Raw genomic sequence first — 13,909 nt, 5'->3', positions numbered from 1 at the left:
GGCAGCATATGGAAGTTCCCAGGCTAGGGGGCGAATCTGAGCTATGGTTGCCCGCCTACACCACAGCCAAAGCAACCTGGGGATCTGAGTCGCATCTGTGACCTACACCACTGCTCATGGCAACACCAGATCCCTGGCCCACTGAGCGAGGCCAGGTGTCAAACCAGCATCCTCATGGATACTAGTTGGATTCGTTTCCGCTGCACCACAACGGGAACTCCAACATTACTTTAAAAACACTTATTTAGTCACAAGGATTTACATTTGTACATAAATCTTTGTCCCTAGCTTTGGTTAACTCATTAGGCACAGATTTCTAGAAGTAGATAACTCATCTAAAATTGTGAATTAATTGCTTTACCAAATGTCTGTAGTGATTACTACCAGCGGTGCATGAGATTTCTCCTTCTCTGGCACTTTGGGAGCATTGAGATCAAACTGTTTCATCTTAAAACAAAACAAATCAAAAGATTTTGCCATTTCTATAGGCAAATGTTATTTCATTTTTGCATAGTTTTACATCTCTGATTTCTCTAAAGGGGTTGAACTATGTGATTTTCTTTATTTAGATCCTGCACATGTCTTTAAAAATACTTACTGTAGTATAATATAAGCTCAAGGCATAAAATTCAAAATGAACAAAAAGACATAAAGTGAAAAATAAGATTCTTTTCCACACTTTTGCTCTAGCCAGTCAGCTTTCTTTCCAGGAGACAACCATTTGTCTGGTTTTAGTGTATACTTCAGAGAAACTGTACACAGATGTAAGCTGAAAAATATATTTGTGTATATATGTAGATATGCACAATTATATACCACAAGAATTTCATTAAAAGGCCAGCTTGTTATGCTAGGCACTATACATCCTTCTATGGTAGGTAGTGTATTTTTCAAGCCAGAAGATCACACAATGTTTTGACAGATATAATTGCATTTAGATCATAAACCTAAGACATGGTCAGAGATGGAAATAATAGTACTATCCCTTACTCTGCTTTTTTTTTGGGGGAGGGCGCCTGCACCCATGGCACATGGAAGTTCCCAGACTAGGGGTCAAATCCAGAGCTACAGCTGCCAGTCTACACCACAGCTATAGCAACACTGAATCCGAGCTGCGTCTTCAACCTATACCACAACTCACGGAATCAAAAGCCTACTGAGTGAGGCCAGGGATTGAACACTCATCCAAACCCATGTCCTCATGGATACTAGTTGGGCTCATTAACCACTAAGCCACGATGGAAACTCCTACTATCTCTTACTTTGGAAGCCTTATTTTGATGAGAGAACAAGTATCCAAGTTACTTCCTCATGAAAGGACCAGATCAGCAAAACTTCACATGAGCATCTCAGGATGGCTGTTCTTCACACCATCAAGTGCTGCCAGGAGCTCACTTCTTAAATGTTTGGACCTATTTAAGTGTCTCAAATGGGAAGTTTATGGGAAAGCTGCTGAAAGTCCAGAGGAGAACAATTAACATGATAAAATATTTGGGGAAAATGTTAAATTGGTTTGGCATGTTTACCCTGAAAACAAAGAATAAGAAATGGATCTTTAAATGTTCTTAAGCTAATCAGTAGTTGGTTTACGAAAAAAGAAAAGAAGGAAGGAAAGGAGGAAAGGAGGGAGGGAGAGGAGGGTGTGTCTGTTCTTAATCTGAGTTTAGGGACTTTTGGATTTATTGTACCTTTTCTCCTTTTAATTTCCTTTATCTTCTTATGTTTCTGACTGCATGCCTAGAGTGAAAGAATCTCAAATGTACCTGTGAGGCGGATTCCATTGCTTTCTTTAATCCCATCCTTCTGTTCTCACTCTTAGAAGAAGAATTACTGCCGCACTCTCTCCACTATCTGAATCCTATGTTCAGAGGCTTTATAGCTCCTGGCCTGAATCATCAAATCAATAAACTTAGTTTTATTTAGGGAAATAGTTTGTTTTTTTTCCCTCTCATAACAGTAGATTTCATTTTCGTAGTTCTGATGAAAGATTCTCAAATCACTAATGAAAAGCTCTGCTATATTATATAGGAATAGCAATCAAATTCTCCAGACTACATGGAGAAGATACTGATCACCACCTTCTATTTTTGATAACTAAATGCAGTTTTTCTGTGTGTGTTTCTGTTTTTTCAATCATGGCTTTTTGATTTTGTTCCAAAAGGAGTTACTATAGTTTCCTAAGATGAATGACTTGCTTAAGCACTGGGAGAATCTGATTTAATAATAAGAGTTACTTACACATGTTCTATTTCCAACATTTCCTGTTATTGCCGTTTATTAATATGCTGCAGGGTGAAGTTTATGGCTGAGTTCACAGCAGAGTCCTTCCATAAGGCAATTATGATCACTTTTATTATTTAACATTCATTCTCTAGCTTGCACAAGAATAGCCACCCAATGTAAATTATTCAAAACCAATCATATCTCTGCTACCAAATAAAAGTGAGCTCCTGTCTTGCCGTTCTTTGTTAAAGGAATCCATTCAGCAGGGATGGGGCCTCTGAAACAGGAGATGCAACTAGACCATGTTGTCTCCTGCCTGTGGGGTGAGGGGTGTGGGTACCTGCAGTGCAACACTACTCCATCATCTTAAATTTGTCACTCCGACATCTTCTTTTGGAATAACAAGAGGAAAGTGGCTTATTTTGAACAGTTTCAATGAATTTGCTAATGAAAGTTAATTCTTGCTTGAAGAAATCCTGTAATAGGAGTTCCCGTCGTGGCGCAGTGATTAACGAATCCGACTAGGAACCACGAGGTTGCGGGTTCAGTCCCTGCCCTTGCTCAGTGGGTTAACGATCCGGCGTTGCCGTGAGCTGTGGTGTAGGTTGCAGACGCGGCTCGGATCCCGAGTTGCTGTGGCTCTGGCATAGGCCGGTGGCTACAGCTCCGATTAGACCCCTAGCCTGGGAACCTCCACATGCTGCGGGAGCGGCCCAAGAAACAGCAAAAAGACAAAAAAAAAAAAAAAAAAAATCCTGTAATAAACAAGTACACTACTGGTAAGAAAGGATACATACAAAAGAATTATAATTCTTGGATCAAACTAAGTTTCCTGGACAAAACACTTTTCCTCTAAAAGGCCATAAAGAACAGCAGACTTGCTCGCTGTATCGAGCGTTTCATGTATTTTCTAAAATGACGTTAAAAAAAATTTTAGTTGCTCTACTGAAGTTCCTAATTAGGGGTACTGACAGTCAGTCGGAAGTTTACTTGTCAACAGGTGTTTGTCCTAGTAAACGAGACCCTCTAAATAAGGAGCATCCTGCTAGGAAGAGAGGCTGCAGAGGTCTTGATACATGAACTGGAAATGTGAAAACATACAAAGAAACTATATTCAGGCCTCTAGAAAAACAATATTATCCCCCCCCCCCCCCATTGAGCATTGGTGAGGTAGGGCAGAGCCCCTTGGTCTTTTCCATCACTCGATCAGAAGAGATTAAAAGCAGTGCCGGAGTTCCCGTCGTGGTGCAGTGGTTGACGAGTCCGACTAGGAACCATGAGGTTGTGGGTTCGGTCCCTGCCCTTGCTCAGTGGGTTAACGATCCGGCGTTGCCGTGAGCTGTGGTGTAGGTTGCAGACGCGGCTCGGATCCCGCGTTGCTGTGGCTCTGGCATAGGCCGGTGGCTACAGCTCCGATTCAACCCCTAGCCTGGGAACCTCCATATGCCGCGGGAGCGGCCCAAGAACCAAGAGATAGCAACAATAACAACAACAACAAAAAAAAAAGCAGTGCCCTTCAAAAATAGTGGGTATAAATCTATTGTGGACAGATTTTATTCCAAATTCTATTGCTATAGCAAAGGGCGCTATTTTTTAAAATTTAAAAATTTTTTCCCCCAATACATTATTTTTTTTCTACTGTACAGCATGGTGACCCAGTTACAAATCCATGTATACATTCTTTTTTAGGGCACTATTTTTAACCCCAGGGAAATGTTATATGACAGATGAGAGGGCAATAGCTGACTGTGGTATAACTGAAATAATAAATTAATGCTTTATCCTTTTCCTTTCAAAGAAAAGGAGACACAAGTTTCTCTTAAATTATTAATGGCATCACTAGTCTATTAAAAATTACTGATTAAATACAGATATTTTACAAGAATTATTTTTCACATTCAGATTTTTTTTTTGTATTTGGATTATCCTTGTATGAACTTATTTATAAGGGAAGCAGCAAACACAATATGCTTTGACATTTAAGAAGCCTTTAGACAGGAAGAAATGACCAAGAGTTGGAAGACCCTGAGCTCACCTCCTCTCAGAGACATCTCGAAATTACAACTACTTACAGAGCAACAATTGCTGAGAAAGACCAGAAGACTAGCAGAAAAGACATTGTACAACTAAAGATATAGAGAAGGAACCACGACAGGATGGGTAGGAAGACAGCGATACTGTACAGTCAAGACCCACACCCCCTGTGGGCGACCCACAAATGGGAGAATAATCACAACTGCAGAGCTTCTTCCCAAGGGGCAAAGGATCCAAGCCCCACATCAGGCTCCCCATCCCAGGGCACCTGCCAGGAAGACAAGTCCTCAGAGTGTGTGGGTTTGAAGGCCAGTGGGGCTTACTTTCCAGAGAGCCAGAGGCTGTGGGAAAGAGACTCTACTCTGAAAGGGCACCACAAAATCTCACATGCTCTGGGACCCGGGGCAGAAGGAGTGATTTGAAAGGACCCTGGCTCAGACCCTTCTGCAGATCCTGGAGAGGCAGGGGGCAGCTAGAGCTCACCCTGGGGACACAGATGGCAGCAGCCGTGGGAGCTGGTTCTACCACAAGGTCACTGATGTTGACAAGTGCTACTCTGGAATCCCCTCTGGAGCTTATTAGTTCTGGGACCTGGTACTGCCCACCAGTGCTGGGAAGCCTCAGGGTAGCACCCAGCTGGGCAGAAACACAGCCCCACCCACCAATGGGCCCCCTGAGCCCACAGCCACCTGGGATATGGCCCTGTTCACCAGAGGGCCAGGACCCTGCCCCACACACCATGGCACCAGCACCAGCTCCAAGGTGCCAGGGCTTCAGCCTCACTCACCAGCAGGACACCAGGACCCAGTCTACCACACCAGTAGGTGGCTACCCCAGGCTGATACCAACTCTGAGACACCTTGGATCCCTCAGCCAGTCACTCTGGGACCAGCCCCCTCACCAGTGGCCCTATTCCAGCTTTGGAGACCCCAGACCCTGCAGTCAGCTGTGTCAGGAACTGGCCCTGCCCAACAGCACATAGAACTACCCTAGGACCACCCCAGGCTACAGCCCTGCCCACCAGCAGGCCAAAAACAGCTCTGGAACCCCCAGGGCTGTACAACCAGAGAACCTGGGACCTGGCTGCACCTACCCTAGGCTGACACCAGCCCTGAGACACCTTGGATCCCTCAGGCATCTGCCCTGAGATCCAGGCCCATTTACCAGTGAGCTGACACCATTTTGGGACACTCTGGATCCTGTAGCATGCCATGTGCAAAACCCTCAGCCCTATAGCACCCACTCTGGATCCCAGGTCCACCCACCAACGGGCCAGCAGTAGCTCTTGGACCCCTCAAGGCTCTATACTCATCTGCCTTGTGACCTGGTTCTGCCCACCAGCTGCCAGCAGGCTTCATACAAGGCAGGCCTGACAACCAACTAGACCAAGGTGGGGGTTGGGGAAGCTATGGCTTCCAGACCACACACGGCAGTCAGCCCACCTGGCAGAAGGACCCATGCAGTCCACACACAGGGGACTCCAATAGCACATAGCTCCAGTGACAAGAGGGGAGTATGCTGTTGGGATACATATGACATCTCCTCCAAAAGGCCACTTCTCCAAGGTCAGAAAACACAACCAACCTACCAAATACATAGAGATAAAAACAGCAAATTAGGCAAAATGAGAAATATATTCCAAACAAAGGGAAAAAGATAAAACCCCAGAAGAACTAAATGAAGCAGAGATAAGCAATCTATCTGATAAAGAGTTCATGGTAATGACTGTAAAGAGGTTCAAAGAATTTAGCAGACAGGATGAACAGTGAGAAGTTAGAACTTTTTGACAAAGATTTAGAAAACATAAAGAACCAGAGATGAATAAAATAACTGAAATAAGAAATACACTAGAAGGAATCAATAGTAGCTTAGATGATACACAGGAATGGATCAGCAAGCTGGAGACAGTAGTGGAAATCACTGAAGCCAAGCAGAAAAAAAAGAATTAAAAAACGAGGACAATTTAAGAGACTTCTCTGACAACATCAAGCATTCTAACATTCACATTATAGGGGTCCCAGAATGAGAAAAGAGAAAGGGGCAGAGAATACATTTGAAGACATTAGAGCTGAAAACTTCCCTAACCTGGGCCAAGAAACAGACATCCAGGTCAGGGGTAGGAGAGCTGGGAAGCCAATGTTTGAGTTCTAAAAAAGTCTCTCATGGCAGGTGATGGTGAGATCACCTACAGGAAACTGTCTAGAAAACTATTTGGGCTAACATAGTTCAACAAGGGTGTGGAAACAGTTTTTATTTTAATGAGGGAAATAAAATATATATGTGTAAATATACATGTACATATATGTGTGTGTGTATATGGTGTGTATACATACATACATATATATGTATGTGTAAATATGTATGTTCATGCATGTATATACACACATGGTGTGTGTGTCTATGTGTGTGCATGTTCGTGTATCCTAAAAAAGAGAAAACTATGGCTAAAAGTACCAGTTTACAGTGAGGGAGGTATTCAGATACATAGGTTATAAATATACCCTTTCTAGGACTTTGCTTCTACATTTCATAAGCAAGCTCAGTCAATATTTCAAGCAAGGCTAGTCAAATTCTGGAATAACCACATGACCCTGCACCTCTGGCCCTTCAAAAGCAGTGGAAATTAGCCAGTGCTGAATGGAAATACTACCTGATTAAATTAGGAAAGTGTCTGAAGTCTGACTTCAGGTCTAACCTCAATTTGCCACTATGAGCATGTGACTGTGGACAAGCCACTTTGTTTCTCTGAGTCTCTGCCCCCTCATTTGTAAGGTGAAGGGAATGGACAAGACATCTGGTTCTAAGATAAGGCTAGACGTGTGTTGTAAAAGAAAAAGATTTTGTCTGGCTCACCCTTCTCTTTAAGGTCCCCAACAGGTCTAGGTGAAAGTGTTACATGTTTCTAGACTGTTTACTCCATGCTTGCAAAGGTGCCCAGGAAGTGTCCCTAACTTTATGTTTTCCACTTATCTTCTACTTACCGTAAAGAGGGTCTACGGCCAATATACCCAGACCACCTGCTGCTTGCGGCAGCTGGTCACACTTTCTCAGCATATTGTCACAGCATCTTCTCCACCTCCCACATCCTCTATCCCCTTCCATCAACATCATCTCAGTCTCGCCTTCTCCTAAGATTCCTGTCGCCAAAATACCTATAGCATATAACCTATCACATTTCTTCTTACATCTTAGTTTTGTGTTCGTGGCTTCATCTCCTTCCCACACAGTTAGTTTGGAGGCGAGGCCACCTCATATTCACTGTTGTATTACCCGAGACACCTCACAACAGGTATACAGTGAAGGGATAACATGATGCAAAAATTATGAGAAACAGCTTTGAAGTCAGACAGGTCTGCATTCAAATATCTGTGTGCCCTTGGATGAGTTTCCTAATTTTGCTAAGCCTTCTTACCCTGAGGTTTAAAATGGGATATTAATTCTTACTTTATTACAATTGTTATGGAGAGAAAATAAAAATATGGCATAGGAGGGAATTATTAGTGGTACTAAATGCTTACTAAATGAAGCAGCGGGCCAAGATACTAAGCAAGTGTGAATGACTTATAAAAACCCATTTACATCTTTTTTTGCTAATTACCTAATCACAGTAGCAAACTATTGTTTTTCCCTCAACTGTTTCACAGCCAGGACTTGGGTACAAGTCTGCTCTATATCTCGGTTTCTCCCAGGGAGATCTGAGTTGAGCAGATGCTTTCCATCCCTTTCTTCTGCCTAAGGAAGGAAAGGATGCAGTGAGGTCCATGGCCGAGAAACTCAAAAGTCTGAGGCTGAAGTGGTTGGAAGCAGTTATTTATACAGGGTGACTTATCCCCTTTATTAAAAAATTAAAAGTTAATAATGTTCTGATGACCTTGAAAATATATAATCTCAATAACAAAACCCCAGCAAAGAAAAAGATCTTAGTACAAGTATTAGGTCCTCTCCATTATAAATATCAATTGAATTGAAATTACTGAAATATACTAAACAAACTAAACCTTAAGTCTCAGTTCTCATTAGGGCTCAAAAAGTGCCTCCTCTTTACCCAATCACACACAGATGCACTATCTTCTCAGTTTTACCCCTTGTATTCTTTTAATGTAGATCATGGCTAAAGTCATATTGGGTGACAATGGGCGCTTATCCAATATCCCATATCTCAGTTTAAAAACACACCCTTCAGCTGGGTGTACTAATCCTATTGCATTTATTTCTAATATCTCCTATAATTTTTAAAAAATAAACCTTAAATATTTTCCTACTCCCATACATGATGGTAGCAGTGAGTTAGAGCAGAGTAGGATTCCATGTATCTTATATGTGGATTAAAATGCATTCTTTCCCATACCTCTTGTTGTTGTTGTTGTTGTTTTGTTTTTGTTTTTTTAAGATAACCTCATTTCTCCTGAAGCTGTACGTAGCTTCAGAAGTTGCTCATTCTAGAGTAAATCAGAAATTGAAAGATTAATCACTTTGTGGGCTTTTAAATAATGCTGATTATTCTCAAAGTCAACTCCTTATTCCACATAATGTATCTGCTAAGCTCAGGAAATAACATCTGATTTGTTCAATTTATGTTTACTTAACCTCTTCTTTGGTTAGAATGAAAAGACTGCCAAATTGTTCAACATCTCTGGGAGTGGATAAGAGGGAAGAGAAGGCAATCTAAATTATCAGTAATGCAGGATTATTACTCCCTGCCCTCTAATCCTCAAAATCCATAAACATTATTATAATGAATAGTGTAAAATGAATATATACATTATAACAATAAAAAGCACTAAAATCAAAAATTAAAGCCAAAAGCAATAATCAACTAAGGAGAAGCAATGATCAAGTTGCCTTTTATTATTTCAAAACCAGTGGTCAGTGAAAGTCCTCAACTAATTTTCTGTCTGTCTGTCTGTCTGTCTGTCTGTCTTTTTAGGGCTGTACCTGTGGCATATGGAAGTTCCCAGCCTAAGGTTCAAATCAGAGCTGTAGCTGCCAGCCTACACCACTGCCATAGCAACATGGGATCCAAGCCATGTCTGTAGCCTACACCGAAGGTCACAGCAATGCTGGATCCTTAACCCACTAAGCGGGGCCAGGGATCAAACCCACATCCTCATGGATACTAATCGGGGTCGTTACTGCTGAGCCACAACAGGAGCTCCTCAAGTTTCTTTCTTGATGTGTAATATATTACCCTACCTTGTTTCATACAAATAATCACTGTCAGGTAATGTTTATAAAATAAAATGTGCCAAGTTGAAAGAGAAAAGCTTGTATCAGAACACATAACTGACAGGGATATACCAGTTCCACTACCCTTGGTGCTTGTCATCTAATCTCTATTAAACACAGTGTTGCACCCATTCAATTTGACAAAAACTAACAGAAACAAATGCTTCTATTTCTCCTAAAATGGCTGGTTTTGAGAACACTCAAGTTTTTCTAAAACAAAACACTGAAGAAGAAATTTCAGCAGTACAAGCCTCAGCACAAATCTTACCACTACCATCTCCCCTTTCATAAAAGGAGCTCCAGACCTCTAAGCTTCAACTAACGGTAAAGCTCTCTGTTAACAAGATCCTACAGCTAAAAAAGCACCATGTTTACATTCAAGGGGGATTCATGGACACAGATTTTTCATGAATCTGTGAACAAAAAAGGTTAATTGCTATGGCAACCAAAAACAGACGAGGTCAAATACTGTGCTGGTAAATGTCCTAGTGATTTTCTAATACTATCTTTTTACACAGCTGAGATAAACAGGCTGAGGAGAATTCTGTACAATAAAACAAATGCTAGTGGCCTACAAATGGCTTAATAGTGACCTTCTGAGTCTTCGCTACTTTAAGATTGAGTAAACACTAGTAGCCACACCAAAACATAGGAAATCCCACACAACCTTCCAAGGTACTCCAGAAATAATGATGCAACAAAAACCAGTGGGGAAAAGAAAATCTTAAATTGCAGCCACTGAAAGAATTAAAACATTTCCTAAAAAAAACAAGCCCACTAATTATTTTCTTGGATAAAATAGCCAGAACAAGGAATGAGAATGTGTAATATAGGTAAGCTACCTTCTTGCAGGAAAGAAACTCAATATTCTAGAAAGTGTGTCTTATTTTCTAACTTTCAGGGCCAAGTTAACTTCATTCTTTCATATTTTAATACATAAAATTTCCCTGACAATTTCATTAATAGAATTGTGAATGGTAGTCAATCCTCTTGAAAATAATTATAACTATAGGCCCATATAAAGGCTTTCAAAACAAATACGGTCATGCTAAAACACACAAACAGGAGTTCCTGCTGTGGTGCAATGGGTTAAGAATCTGACTGCAGCAGCTCAGGTCTCTGTGGAGGTACAGGTTCCATCCCTGGGCATTGCGGCAGCTGCAATGTAGGTCACAGCTGCAGCTCAGATTCAATCCCTGGTCTGGGAACTTCCATATGCCCCGGGTGTGGCCATAAAAAATAAATAAATAATAAAATAAAACACAAAAATGTATATGATAATCTATACAGCACAATCTTCAGGGAACCAAAAATTAATGCAGATTTCAGAGGCATCGCTGAGGCAGGAAGAGCAAAAGCTTAGAGCATCTATTTTTCACCAAAAAGGAACTTTTGCAAATGACTGTATGGATTGGCCAGCCAACCAAAAACCTATACTTAAAATTACTTATTTTAGGAAAATGATTCTACACAAGTTATACTGATTCCTTGACTACTAGTTCCCCACACCTCAAATTTGGGGCTTTAGAAACACAAGGCATTAAAGTATGCCTGCCCCATGCTTTTGAGCTCCTGTTTTTTTATGATCTCTTGTAATCTACTTGTAAGTGCTCTCTCCTTGCATCAGTATGCATGTAGAATTAGAAGAGGGACCTTCTGGCTAAGTTATTCTTAGCCAAAAGTCAGTGCTATTTTATACAATCCTAAGAGACTTGGTTGCAGGATCACAAACGATGAACAGAAATATTACACTAATTGTCAAGGAAGTTTTTCACCCAGGAAACCATAAATACTTACCTCAGAAAGTGCTTCATTGTGCCTGTTTTGACTACCCAGCTGTTATCCAGACTGTCCTCAAGTAATTGCTTCCAAATTTGCCTTTGTCAAAGTAAATGTAAGCTGTGGGAAGAAATTAGATATATTTACTGTTAATGGGGTTGGAAATCCCAAACCCCAAATTTCTGCTTACCTTGGTAAGAAGTTAAGGTGCTATGCACCAAGGACTTTATCATCCAAACTGCCCACACACCAATGTAATTCACTGGATGGAGATTATAGCTAAAGCCTTTCACTTTATAATCAAACAATTCATCTTTCACTTTAAGTCACTTGCTGGAGAAATTATTAGTTTCATGAGAAATCTCTTCAATAGTAGGCTTTTCTTCTACTTTGGATTCTGTACCTATGTCTTAGAGAAGAGTATTTGCAAGAAAAATAAAAATGAAGAGCCATTAAACTAACTATCCTGATTTCCAGATATCAGATGGCCTTAAATCTGGCAGCTCCAACCTTCCAGAAGTACAATTCAAAAAATAACTACAAGCAAGTGGCAACATTTTTTAAGCTAAAAAATAGCTGATAAAGAGCCAAGTACTCCAAACAAATGAGTGATATGCCCCTGGCCTCATTTTGGGAGCAGAATGAAGTTACCTCATGAGAGAAGAGACAAATGGAAACCAGCAACAACAACAGATCAAGGAGCTGAGAGTGTGGACAAATGGCTTAGGACAGAGACACAATCAAAAACAAGAACGAGCCAGGAACGTGAACAACTCAGCCAAAACACAAGCCACTGTTTTCTCTCTTTTTGAAATTGAGGTCATTTATTTACAATATTGCATTAGTTTCAAGTGTGCAACACAGTGATTCACAATTTTTAAAGGTAATACTCCACTTACACTTTTACTTCCCTATCCCTTTCTTGTACTGCCCGCTTCTCCCTCCCCACTAGTAACCACAAGTTTGTTTTCTATATCTGTGAGTCTGTTTCTTTTTTGTTATATTTACTAGTTTGTTGTATTTTTTTAGATTCTACATAAGCAATAGCATACAGTACTTGTCTTTTTCTGCCTGACTCATTTCACTTAGCATAATCCCATTCAAGTCCATCCACGTTGCTGCAAATGGAAAAACTTCATTCTCTTTTATGTCTGAGTCATATTGCATTGTATCTTTACACCACAATTTTTTTTTTTTTTGGCAGCATCTGTGGTATGTGGAAATTCCTGGACCAGTTATCCAACCTGAGCCATAGCAGCAACCCGAAACATAGTACCATATCATTTTTATCCATTCATCTGATGATGGACACATCAGTTGCTTTCATATCTTGGCAATTGTAAATAATGTTGTTATGAATACAAGGGTGCATGTACTTTTTCAAATTAGTGTTTTTGCTTTCTTCAGATATATACCTGGCAGTGGAATTGCTGGGTCATAAGGTAGTTAGTTTTATTTTTAGCTTTTTGAGGAACCACCATACTGTTTTCTACAATGGCTGCTCCAATTTACATTCCTACTAACAGTGTACAAGAGTTATCTCCTCCACATCCTTGCCAACACTTATTATTTGTGTTCTTTTCAATGGTAGCCATTTTGACATGAGGTGATATCTCACTATGTTTTCGGCTTTTTTTTTTTTTTTTTTTTTGCACACCTCCCCAATGCAGAAATCCCTGGGTTAAGGATGGAACATTCACCACAGCTGCAATCAGATCCATAACAGTGACAACACCTGATCCTTAACTTACTGAGCTAACAGGGAACTCTCACTGTAGTTTTGACTTGCATTTCCCTGATGATTAATGATGTTGAGCCATCTGTATGTTTTTGTTTCAATACCTGTTGGCCATCTGTATGTCTCCTTTGGAAAAATGTCTATTCAAGTCTTCTGCCCATTTTATTAATCAGGCTATTTGTTGTTGTTTTGCTCTGTTTTGCTTTTCAGGGTTTTTTAAAATGTTGAATTATATGGGCTGTTTATATATTTTGGATATTAACTGCTTATCAGTCATATCATTTGCAAATATTTTTCCCATTTGGTAGGTTGTCTTTTCCTTTTGTTGATGGTTTCTTTTGCTATGCAAAAACTCTGGAGTATAATTAGGCTCCATTTTTTAATTTTTGCTTTTGTTTCCTTTGTTTTAGGAGATATACCAAAGAAATATTACTGTGATTTATGTCAAAGAGTCTTCTGTCCATGTTTTCTTCTAGGAGTTTTATGATTTTCAGTCTTACATTTAGATCTTTAATCCTTTTTGAGATTATTTGTATATATGGTGTGAGAAAATGTTCTGATTTCATTCTTTTGCATGTAGCTGTCCAGTTTTCCAGCACCATTTATGGAAGAGAATGCCTTTTCTCCATTACATATTTTTCCCCTCCTTTGTTGTAGATTAACTGACCATAAGTTGGTGGGTTTACTTTTCCGTTCTGTTTCATTGATCTATGTGTCTATTTTTGTGCTAGTACTATATTTCATTGATGCCTGTAGCTATGTAGTATAGCCTGAAGTCAGGGAGCCTGAGTCCTCCAGCTCTATTCTTCTTTCTCAAAAATGTTTTGCCTATTTGGAGTCTAACTCTTTACCCATTAAATGTAGGCTGGACATACAAGCATAGCTTTTTTAATTGTGCTTCAGAGAACT

General features: G+C 40.3%; 1 protein-coding gene across 5 annotated transcripts in view; it reads right to left on the bottom strand.

Moving 5' to 3' along the window:
• Nucleotides 1-13,909, bottom strand: part of ELMOD1 (ELMO domain containing 1) — a 66,644-nt gene that overhangs the window by 36,454 nt on the left and 16,281 nt on the right. For all 5 annotated transcript variants that reach the window (XM_013979348.3, XM_084975943.1, XM_013979345.3 and 2 more), the window contains exon 2: nt 11,281-11,382. Coding sequence is in view for 3 of the 5 variants with exons in the window: in XM_013979345.3 (XP_013834799.3) it covers nt 11,281-11,297 (17 nt within the window). In the remaining 2 variants the exon portion in view is untranslated. The remainder of the gene's footprint in view (nt 1-11,280; nt 11,383-13,909) is intronic.

The sequence above is a fragment of the Sus scrofa genome, chromosome 9, assembly GCF_054392235.1.
Source record: "Sus scrofa isolate SSC_HxYL_T2T_F1_AM1 chromosome 9, Sscrofa_HxYL_maternal_Yorkshire_Landrace_v2.0, whole genome shotgun sequence".
Lineage (NCBI taxonomy): Eukaryota > Metazoa > Chordata > Mammalia > Artiodactyla > Suidae > Sus > Sus scrofa.
Note: the sequence above shows the minus strand (reverse complement) of the source record. Positions and strands in the feature narration are given on the sequence as shown.